At 44.2% G+C, this 11,747-nt stretch overlaps 1 protein-coding gene and 1 long non-coding RNA gene across 2 annotated transcripts; one reads left to right on the top strand and one right to left on the bottom strand.

Annotated features, from left to right (window-relative positions):
* The first annotated feature begins 341 nt into the window (after positions 1-341).
* On the top strand, positions 342-6,575 carry LOC124467242. The gene is made up of 2 exons (XR_006956069.1): positions 342-3,136; positions 3,243-6,575. It is a non-coding gene; the product is annotated as an uncharacterized LOC124467242 (long non-coding RNA).
* Positions 6,576-8,705: 2,130 nt separating this feature from the next.
* On the bottom strand, positions 8,706-11,139 carry LOC124467285 (lens fiber membrane intrinsic protein-like). The gene is made up of 5 exons (XM_047019519.1): positions 10,989-11,139; positions 10,076-10,284; positions 9,572-9,721; positions 9,281-9,415; positions 8,706-9,171 (listed from the first exon to the last, which is right to left on the bottom strand). Exons 2-5 carry the CDS (start codon positions 10,248-10,250, stop codon positions 9,110-9,112), a joined length of 522 nt encoding a protein of 173 aa, XP_046875475.1. The 5' UTR covers positions 10,251-10,284; positions 10,989-11,139; the 3' UTR covers positions 8,706-9,109.
* Positions 11,140-11,747: the final 608 nt, after the last annotated feature.

Below are 11,747 nucleotides of genomic sequence, written 5' to 3'. Positions count from 1 at the left end.
TGTGTGTGTGACCAGCAGCATTCCTTTCCCAGTCTGTCTGTCACTTTGAGTTTGGAAAAACAGCTTGGCTTCACTGAAAACACACCTGGATTATCCCCCTGCCTCAAACCCCACCCTGACACCCCCCCCACCCCCCCCTTACCCCACCTTGACACCCCACACACACATGCCCCTTATCCCCGTCCTGTATTTTGCAGATAGTGGTCTCCACCTTTCTTCATCACCTCTATTGCCCACTTCAGTCATCACCTCCGCTCCTCTACGTTGCCCCACACACATGAAGATGCATGTGCACACACACACACAAAGAGATGCATGTGCACACACACACAAAGAGATGCATGTGCACACACACAAAGACATGCATGTGCACACACACAAAGACATGCGTGGACACACGCACACACACATGCTGTTCTCTCCCCCACATCCCAAACCTGGCTTTCTCTCTCCCTAAAACAGGGACAGATGTACAAGCATGCAGCTACGAACACACTTTCCACCTGTCCATTTCGGTGTGCATGTGTGTGACCCATCTGTTTCCAAGTGTCTCTGTTTTTGGCCATGCTGCGGTCACACGTCTCCCTTTCCAGCTGGACTAAACAAACACCTCGTTGGTCCGTTAGGTGCGTGTGAAACGTATGTGTGTTTATGTGCATGTATACATGTCTGTGTTTTGCTATGCTGAAAGCTCTAGCCCAGGGGCTTTTCTGTTTGGCTCAAACAATGCTGTCACTGGAATAAAAGGGGCTCTAGACAGTGGAGCTGAGAGCCGTCATGGAGGCTGTTTCTCTTCCCTTATCTGATCGGCCATTGATCAACAGAAACAGAGCATGCATGGAAGATCCTCTTCCTGTCGGCTTGTGCCGTCAGTGTTTGGGACTTCGTGAGCTTTTGAACTTTTATTGGGTGCGAGTGTTCCTGCGTGTTTTTTTTTACTCTGCAGTTTTAGGAATGTGTGTGGTTTGTCTCGCAGCACAGGTGTGATTTAAGCGTGGTTTGACTTTCTTGTGAGGCGTGAGGAAATAAGAAGGCCGTTGAAAGTCGGAGAGAGGCTGAGGTAACAGCACAGACTCCCACAGCGCTGGAGGCTCTCTGGGTTCATGGGGTCTAATCGGTCAGGCCCCGAGTCCCAGCCCAGCTACGTGACATCAGTACTGCTAGCTGTGCTGGTGTCAGTGGGTGCTCAGTGTGGAGTAGGTCAGTAGACAGCAGGCGTGGGTCTGGCCGTGCCCCCCTTTCTGCAGGGCCTGGCCCCGCATTGGCACGACAACGCTGTCTGGTCGGCCCGACACGCTTCAGTAGCGACGATGACGGTGACGGGTCGCTTAGCAGCTGTCAGAACGGCTGCGTGTCTCCCGAGGACCCGCACCGCTCTCCGCTGACGTGGCGGTTCTTTCGCTGCTCTGGGTGTGACGGGAAAAATGACCAGTGAGTCTGTAGTGAAGGGGGGGGGGGGCAGAGCCTGATTTGGGGATGAGCGAGTGGTGATGGAGGGCTTGCGTGGTGTAAACTCCCCACCCCCCCCACCCCTCCTTCCCCTTCTCTGCACGCTGTGGCGTGGGTGTTTATACAGACAAAATCCCCGTTGTGGTGCGTTCCGCAAAGCTCGGTCCCTGGGAAAGTTTGTGGAGGGGGCATTGAGGTCCAGTGTGGTGGAAAGACCATTGTCTGGCCCACTGATCCACCACTGTAGTGGGTAGACCGGGGGATCAAGCCCCGGGGAGGAGGTCACGGGTGGAGTCGTTGGGTGGAGTCCAGTGTGGGTGGGTGATGGCGGGAGTGGGAGGGGCGGTGGTATGTCTGTTACTTGTACTGGGGTGAATGGGGGCTAGGGAGGAAGCATGTCCACAGTGGTCTGGTTCTGTGTAAGGCAGACAGACACACACACACAGTGGACCCCGAAACCCACACAATTGCCCTCAGGTCTATTTCAACTTCTTCTGATTGTCCAGCTGTTTATAGTTGTTTATTCTGAGTGATCTGGACACTGACCCTCCTCTGAGAGACCTATGACTAATAAAGGGACCTGCTGATTGAAAGCTGGTATCGTTGCCAGTTTTTTTTTGTGGCAGCCTATTGAGTTTTCACTAGCTGATACCCAACAGAACTTTTCTCAGCATTCCTTTCCTCTTTGGAAAGATAATACGATTGGCCCTTGCAGACTGCAGAGTCCTGAGGGCTGACAAACAGGATGGGAATTTAGAAGGGGGGCGGAGGTCCGGGGGGGGGAAGGGGCTGGAGGGGGGACCGGACATTGGGAACGTTTGGTTTAGGAGACGTTGGAACACTGAGTGACAGGGATGGTTCGTCTGGTAGCTTGGTCCAAGGCATGATGGGAGTTGGGCCTGGGTCAGTGCCTCATGCTGAGGACTTGCTGGTTGTGGATGGAGGGAAAGCGATGAAAGAGGAGAGAGATTTTGCAGGTTGTGCTGCTGGATGGGGGAGGGGGTCAGCTGACCTTCAATGCTCTTGCTGTTGTTGTCCGCAAGATGACAGGAGGAAGGCGTGTCCACTTCCTCTCTGCCCGTCCCTCTCCTTCCCGTTTCCTGTGAGGGGGAAGAGGCAGAGGGGGAATTCCGTATGCTGAGGAATGGAGTGACGTGAATTCAGAAGTGGTGTGTGTGTGTGTGGGTTCTCCATGTAGCCAGGGTACTGTGTGTACTGTTATTATCATTCTGGTGTTTTTCAGCCAAGGCCATAAATAAGTCTGTTTTCAGGATGCTGTTAGAGAGATGAAAGAGGTGTCCCAGGCTTTCACAACCTTCAGGATCTCCGTCTCCACTTATAACTCTTCCTAACACAACCAACTGTGTGCATGTGCAAACGCATGTCTCTGTAGTTGAGATTTAAAGGCATCTGTTTCGTGTGCAATACATCCTTTGTGTACAAGGTTGACAACGGGGTTGAACTCTGTCACAGATTAAGTGACAGAGAAAATGTGTGTGTTTTGTGTCTCTGTGTGTTTCTGTCTGTCTGCGTATGTGTAACTGTGCACTCTCTGCTAAAATACTTGCCTTATTCAGTCACAATTTATTTTTTTTTAATAAAAATTCATCCATTAATGATTCCTTCTGGTTTGACTTGCAGTTGGGGAGAGGAGAGAACATACGATGGAACAACAAAGAAGTATTGGGTGAGAACTCCTGGTCGTGTATGAATATGGATACATGCATCGTGTCAGAACATACCTACTGGAAATAATGAATATTTGACTAATATAGTGAATAACTGTATTCCAGATTGCTGCCAACTCCTGGGGCAAGAACTGGGGCGAGCGAGGCCTGTTCCGTATCGCCCGCGGGGAGAACGAGTGTGAGATTGAGACGTTCGTGATCGGGGTGTGGGGCCGTGTCACTTTGGAGGACATGCAAAGTCACCATCATCATGGTCGACGCAAGTAGAGATTCCCACCAGATGCGAGAGATACCTGCTCCAACCCCCACCCTGGGGCCACCACCCAACAACCCCCAGTCCATCTCTCATCTCTCCCCCCTTAACCTTCACAGTGTCCTGAAGGGGGGAAGGCCCAAACAAATCCTTCCCTTGGGGAAGAAGTATCCCCAATTTTCTGGCCATTTCGAGGTTCATGGCTCAAAATAGCTTTGTCAGGCCCCCCAAAAAAGGCTTTCAGCCACACAGTGTCAAGACACTGCAATAAGCAGGACTCAGGACTAATTTCTCCAAAGACCACAGTTCCCACAATCCTCCCCCCACAGTGTGTCATTGCTTTCATCCTGCTCTAAAGGCTGGAGAGTCAGTTCTCCTCACGTCACCTCACTTTTGACATAACTAGATTTATCTAAAAATAACACTCACTCTGCCCTCACGTTCATGACAAAGTGTATTCTTACACTCTTACATTACATTACATTATTCTTCACCCTGGTCGATGGGGGTCTTATCCTGGTAGGTTCAGAGTGCACACACATTCCAAGATATAGGAGTATGTTATGATGGGAAAGGGGTTATTATGGGTAAGGTCAACTGTCCCTTTAGATCACTGGATGTCCTTCTCTGTTTCAATAGCAATAACAACATAGAGTTGATGTCAATTCCACTGTGAGGTCAGGCAGAGAATGACACTCAATGTTTTTCTGCTGTACTGTACCACCTAGGTAATTATCGTTCAAATAATAATATGCAATGATCACATCCCTTAAAACTATACACCAAAACTCAACAACCAGAACACATTTATTTGTTTTTAAAATATGATGTAGATTATCATTTGGTCAAACATATATACATTTTCCCATAATATATACGTGTAAAATACTTTCATCTGCTGTTATATTTTTTGTTGTTTGACAAAACACCACTCAGACAGGTATCAAATTCCTTATAATAAATAATAATGGTTTACTGTCTTGGGCTTCTAGATAGCTTGTTTATGATAGTCTTAATCTATTACATTCTTCGTACACTGTGCTACAATTACATGCTATTTTTGTTGCTGCTGTATTTTCTCTTATCTTATGGCTTTAAAGAAAGCCTATTGCCTTTCGCATACATCCCCCTATCTTTCATGACCAGTTGCTTTGAATCATGCTGCCTTTCGAAAGTAAACACACAAATCAAATGGGTACCTCTTACTACAGGAAGAGGGGAGCTAAACTGGCAAAGTCTGTTCGGCGCTGATTCATGGTCACATTTCATGCGAGTCGGACAACAGTTGTAACTGAACCCTAACTCACCAAGAGCTAGTGCTTCACCAGTGTTGCTAATGCTAACTGTATTGTATATTTTATTATTATAATTATTTCTTTATTCTGGACACACAAAAAACGTTCCATAGCACAATATAAAACATAGCAAAAGACAGACAAATACAAGATAAAACACATACAATAGTCTTGTTGTGAACCTCTACTGTATACCCTGAGGCTCTGCGAATCCAAAGAAGTATTAATTAGTGCAGACAGTGTATTAGCATCTACTATCGTTTCTGTCACTAGTTAGGTGCTTCTTGATAGAGTCCTCCACAGTCATTTGCAAATCTTACAAAACAACAGAATGTACTGTCTCGGTTTCCACAGACGACTGCTGTCTTAATGCATGTCAGCGTACTCTGACTAAAATGTACAGAAATGGGTTTCTTAGTGATTCCCAGGCTCTGAGATGCCAGCCCCTTCCTACAACATCAACAACCTCTTCTCCATAGAGTTTCACTCTGGACGGTTCCTCTGCAATAACTATGGCACAATTTCCTGTGGTCCTTATTGTAATCTACCCTAGTCTGGGCCCCATCATCTCCTCAGAGGAAAGATATACACATGAGAGAAAAGAGCGATGTGTCTGGATGAACAAGCAATGTCCAGGACTGTATGGAGGGCTATAGAGAGGCAGGGGCTGGCCTCGCACGTCAGCCACAAGTACGGAATCTTTAAGTACGGAATCTTTAAAGAAGTTCAATCGGAGCGAAAGGAGAACAGGGCGATCAAAGGAATGGTGCACCTGAGTGAATTGCATCATGGGTCAGCGAGGCGATGTCATGAAGGCTGACCGTCAGCCTTCATGGGTTTAGAGTACATGCCCCTGGTTTGGTGCCAACTCAGATTCTTGCAGATGTGTCTTTGTTCTTAATTGATATCACAATGAGGCATATGTCTTGGTTTCATTAAGTCACAAACTCTGTGACTTTGGAAAGACCTGGCACAGATGGCACATGGCTGTGATGGCTTTATCAGGACTCCTTCATTCTTTATGAACTATTAAACAGTAGAGTTGGAAGGTGTAGCACATACATATTTTAGATTAGTCGTGACTGTTTTAACCTAAAGTAACTGTTCTACCGTAGATATATCTTAGGTGTTTCCTGGTGAGATTTTCTCCGAACATAATTCAATTACCCAGCCAGACCTTATAGTGTTTTAGGTACAGAATATAACTGTTTGCCTATGTGTTGCATAAGTCTATTGGTGTTTTTTCCCATGATTGAAGCCAGACAGTTGTTTCCTTGTAGTCTAAGCCAATAAGAGACAGTCTGGATCAATGGACTGAGAGAGAGAGAGAAAGACAGGCAGAAGCAGACCAGTGGCTCCAAGTCATGCGGAGGAATAGAGTGGAATTTGGCCAAAGCAAGATACATAAGTTGGACTTACTGCCTGTTTCAATACGTTCCACTAGGTTTCTGTTTAGACTGCCCATTCAAGGTGGATGATCATTTAAATGACAGAAGGTTTTTTGGGCAAGGTGCTAATAATGTTGAGTGGATGGGAGGTGCATCGGTCAAGAAGTGTGTCATGGTCATACCTCAAGCTTTTTGGTCCCAATGATGAAGACCAGAGGGAGCTGCTGTAGGTAAAGGTCACTCAAATATAACAAATGACCATGAACCTCAAACAATTTATCTTCATCACTTAACCAACCGTTCTCCCCAAAAAACAGTCAAAAAGTTTGTTTTGAGAGACAAAAAACGACTTCATATTCAGACTTTTTATTTATAAGATGTGTAAATTATATACTTTTACTTTTTTTTCTGTGCAATGTTTATTATCTCTCTGTTTCTTGTAATGTGTGCAAATGCAAACCATGATTTTGTTCACTTGCTCAATAAAATCTTTCAAAATGAATTAGTTATCTGTTGTGTTATTACAGCGACATCATTATCTATGAAACTCCAAGGAAACAGGAGCACAAGTAATATTAAGGAAAAATATCTCATGTGTTTTTTACATTTTAGGAAACACAGCAGGTACTGAATACTAGAATCTGTTTGAGGACCGGATTGAGGAGGCAGACAGTGGTAGGTGGGGGTCGGGATTGTTGGAAACCCACGGGATGGGGCAGAGGTGGGGTGAGGATAGTTTGCACAGGACAATGCTGTGTCAGCTCTCTCCTCAACTGCCGAGAATCATAACTAGACACTGAAAAGCACACACACACAGTCGTCTAAGACTGAGTGTTGCTCAGTTTGTATACATGTGTGCGTATCTTATTTGTCGGCTTACGTATCTATTTATTTGCTTATATATCTGCCTGTTGTTTACTGCTGGTGTTTGTTATTTGTTCAAACTGTGTTGGGGGCAGTGCGTGTGTTTACACAGATGTGTGTGTGTGAATGTATGTGTGCACACATGCACGACTGCGCTTCTGTGTGTTACCCACAAGAGAACATCTGCCGTAAGGACTTAACTCTCATCGGCAGAAAGAGGATCTTTTGAAGCGCAAGTAATTATAGGTCTTCAAGAGAATCACCTTAATTGGGTGAATTGTCTCTTATTTCAATAGGAAAAACACAGGTGTAGTTTCAGGTGGCATGTCATCAACGAGGAATGTTTTCCTCTCGCATTCCCAGTGCCAACAAGACTTGATCATTCTTCTACTTATTAATACTGAGTAGTTACATTACAACTACCGTGTGTAGAAGTTTTGCTTCATGGGTTCAGTCAAGGAAAAGAACAGGACTTTGATCAGCAGACCGGTAAACACGTTTCATTCCATTACTGTAATCCCAGACAAACATAAAGTTCTAGAATCCTTGGGATTACAGGAGAAAAGAGCAAACACAGGAATCACATGACCTTGTGCACCTGGCATATGTCTGAAAGGAAAGTATGTTGAGTGTCCCTAACTTCATCAGTGACGCGAAAGGGGCAGACAATGGAAACTTGGATGATTGTTGATGACAAGTTATTTACATTTTTGTCATAGTTTATGAGTCACAGATGGCATAAGTTCATGACCTCAACATGGACTGTTCACCCTCTTACAGCTGATGCTTAAGCCTCAACAGCAGACATGGAGAATGAAGCTGTGATTGTATGTAAGGCATTTGGGGCGGAAAGGAAAGTTACCACACCACTGTGGATGTGGACTGGGTGTTCTTTTGCAAAGGGCATTCTGTTATTCTCATCATTGTCTGTAGAATGTTCTAGAGCCTTCCCAGTGTTCCACATCCTTTTCTTTGTCACCTAGGTGTTCTTCAAGACGTCAGCAAGACAAGCCCATTGCCCAAGACAATGTGAGTTTCCACATGACGATAATGAAGGGAAACTCCTCACCCATAAACATACAGACTAATAAGGGAGACTGGTTTCACTTTTACCTTCAGGTTTCTTGTGCTGATGCCAAGCCAAACACAACTGAGAAGCAGCTTTCTCTATCAAGTTTCTCTATGTTTTTATTGTTATCTGAAGCACTGTTGTAATTTTGTTTGATTACAGACTGTTATTGCACATCCCCTTCCTGGAGGCCTCACGGCATAGATTGTCACTGAGGCACCCTCAGGTCAGCTACCCAATTAAGGAGAGCATTGGAATGGCTCTCTAAGTTGAGGAATGCAATATGGTTAGAAGACAATGGAGAACATGTAGAGATCCCTTTCAGGTGTGTTGTGGTGACAGTTTACTTGTTACCAGGGGCGGTCTTGGTTATCTGGAGCGCTGTCCATGCAAAGTTCAGAGCAATGAGGCACAAAGTCTGGGTGTGTTTGTTGGTTGGTTTTTATGTCTGGGTATAACTTGAGTGCTTTATTATGTTGAATCACAGTAGAGATCAAGAAGGTACTGCTCTGCTTCTATCATCTCATCTTTTAGTTTTAGTCTACTTGTGGTAATAAAGGTTAGTATGACTGTCATTCATTTCACTTGTTAAGTGCCGCCACCTTGAGGTCAGGAATGTCCATGCACCACCATTAGGTTCGGAATGAGTAAGATGATTTAGAATGCGGAACAAGACACACTGTTTGAGAGGTACTTTATTGTGAAATAAAAACATGCTAAACCAACATGCTTCTAATCCTTCCCCAAGTTCGAAACTCATCCAAACATTCAGTCCCCTTAACTTGCAACGGCCTGGACACGGCTCGTTAGGTGATTATGATTCTGTCAGCATTTATCAGAATTCCCTTTGTAAAGACTTTGATAAGGTTGATAATGTGTATAAATAAATTAAGCACCATTGTATAAGTTCCCTTCATGTCTCATGACTCTCTTCCAACCAGACTTACTGCTGATATCCAGGGGTCCACTGAGTCGTAAAGTCAGACACTTTTTGACTGTCGTCCAGTCATGAAGGCAATTCAAGCCTCTCTGGACATGGTCGTTGAATGTAGGTTTGTCCTCTGGTCATAAAGTTTGTGGAGATTGAGTGAAGGCTGGTCCCTCTAGCGAGGGCTGGTCCCCCTCCTACATTCATGCATTCTGTAGGCGCACATGTAGAAAATACCTGGAACAGAAAAAAGTTTACGTGTTAATACTTAAATAATCTAATTCCGTCTAATCAAAATAATTCAGAGGAGGGAGATTGACTACAAATATGCATGTCTAATTCTTACCTGCGAAGAAGGTCATGAGCAGAGACACCCAGCCCAGTATGTATGACCAGGAGAAGCGCCAGTCACCGAAGCGCTTGCCCAGGAAGTTGACAGTTACACCCGTGTAGATGGCCATGGCCAGCAGAACAAATAAAGCTGGTAGAAACAGGGGTGTAGATGATCAATGTGTGTGTGTATTTTTTATTGTTTTACTACATGTATACATGTGCGTTGATGTGTGTGTGTGTGTTTATTTGTGTATGTTTGTGTCATCTTTTGCAAAGTAAATGTTGGAAACGCATGGGGACTCACTGGAGACGAAGAACATGATCCCTGCAGCTAAGGAGCGGTTGAACCTCTCAAAGGTGGAGAAATGTGCGAAGGACAGGATGCCTGCGATGATGCCGGCGAAGCACGACATCCCCGACAGGATCATGAATGCCCGGGTGGCATTCCAGTATGCTGCATAGAGATTCCCAATAACTGTTGAATTAACTGTGCGGTTGATATCTACTTCTGTCATAGTAGTGTATTCATTACAATACATATTCAGTCAAATGACATGACATTAGCAACACATCAAGCATTACATATGCGCGATCTACTAATATTGATTCAACTGATTATCAGCATTAGAATATATGTATTTTTTTTTACATAAGGTCAGCATGACATATTTCTTTTTTTTACGATAGATGGCGCCATATGGCAGAATTCCTTTGCATCATCAACAGGTCTGTCCTATGAAGGAACCCAACCATTCCCTCTGGACACCCTATCTTGTGTATGTGGGTTGTACGGACGTGGGTGTCTCACCAATGCTGTCCGTTTGCATGTAGCACTTGCCCGACATGCAGTACCTCCACAAGCCCTGGTGAGCGTAACTGCCAGACAGACGGTACTGCATCCAATAGTCTGTTGCCGTGGAGACCACCAAAAGAATGTTCCCAACAAAGGCGCAGAAGAGGCCTCCGCCCATGAAACTATACATCCTGACCTGAGATTGTGGGGCTGCAGCAGAGCACCTGAACATAGGGTAGGAGGGATGAAGGGGTTAGCAATTGTAAAATACATGTTTGTTCGTTTACATATTGTACACTCACACAGACACACTCAAACACAAATGTATACAACATCACACCTCTAGGCGTACCATTATGCATTCATCTATATTTTAAGTCAGTCAATCAAATGAATAAATGTAAATGTAAATCAGACATTTAATGAACTGTTTGTACTGAGATCATAACAGATATACACTTCCAGGTATCTAAGGACTTCTTTGCTGGTATAATATCTGCAAAAAATAGCATTTATATGTGGGAAGTCTCCAAATAAAGTTAACCCACAAAGAACTAAAACAAACTGAAAAACACGTTATACATTTAACATTTCAAATAATTTAACAATAGCATGTGGAGTTTTCCTTTAACATCAAGATGCCTTTCAGACAGTTATTGTCAGACAGTTAGACTGTGGATTGTTGGACTGAGTAAACCCATTTTTTGTTTTGCTGAGCCACAAGAGAAAGTCAAAGCTCATGAAACCATATTCTAGTTCAATAATACAAGTAAAGCAGGTTATGTTTTTTTTCTTTTGCATTGTATGTTTAAAAGACAGCTAATCAACTGCCTTTTAATTAATATTTAACTGTATACCAAGGTATTTACAGTGTTATCTCTGAATAAGGTTAACGTTAACTTACGTTATATAAAATTATTGTCTTTACCTTGTTTCTTCTGAGAAAAAAAAACGGTCAACGGCTCACCTTTACAGGTTAACGAAAGAGGGAGATAGGGAACGAGAGGGACACAGGTTTCTAGCTGGGAGAGAGAGAAAGAGTCAAAGAGAATTCCACTGGGCGAAATTCCAAAAAAGTTATCCTATCCCTTTTTTCTGTTGATGGAAGCAGAAACCGAATCATCCTTCCCCTGTATTGGATACGCTTGAACAAGGCACCATGGAGGGAGGGGGGGGGGGGGGGGGGGGGGTGTAGTGTGCATGTGACTCCTGCTCTTTTTCTCTGTGGGGGACTATGGGGGGCGACTGTGTTTTTTCTGTTTAGTTTGTTTGTGAATGCTGTGTTCTAGAACTGTGGATGTGCTTGAGTTTGCAATACAGCTGAATTCAATGCAACATGCTGAGTCCAACGTTTTTCATTCAGTGGAGACGCTGTGGCGACAGACACATGCAGGAATGGTGTCTGGAACTAATTGGGTCCCTCTTTCTGTCTTATATTTTGCTACAGGTCTATTGTGTCCATAGGTAGCTGTGAAATTAAGCCATATTCTTGTAAAACATATTAAAGTTTTCTGGTTGTGACATTTTGTTGTAATGTTTATATTATTTAAGATAAGCTAAGTAAGTAAATATAACTTTTTACGTCAGGAGTAAAAGCACCAACAAGCACACACAAATTCACAGACGAGCATTAACTCCCACAAGTCCTCTCAAGACAGTGATAGGAAGTTCCATCAAAAGGAGAAGG

The sequence above is a fragment of the Hypomesus transpacificus genome, chromosome 4 (genome assembly GCF_021917145.1).
Source record: "Hypomesus transpacificus isolate Combined female chromosome 4, fHypTra1, whole genome shotgun sequence".
Classification (NCBI taxonomy): Eukaryota; Metazoa; Chordata; class Actinopteri; order Osmeriformes; family Osmeridae; genus Hypomesus; species Hypomesus transpacificus.
This window is presented reverse-complemented; position numbering and strand designations above follow the sequence as displayed.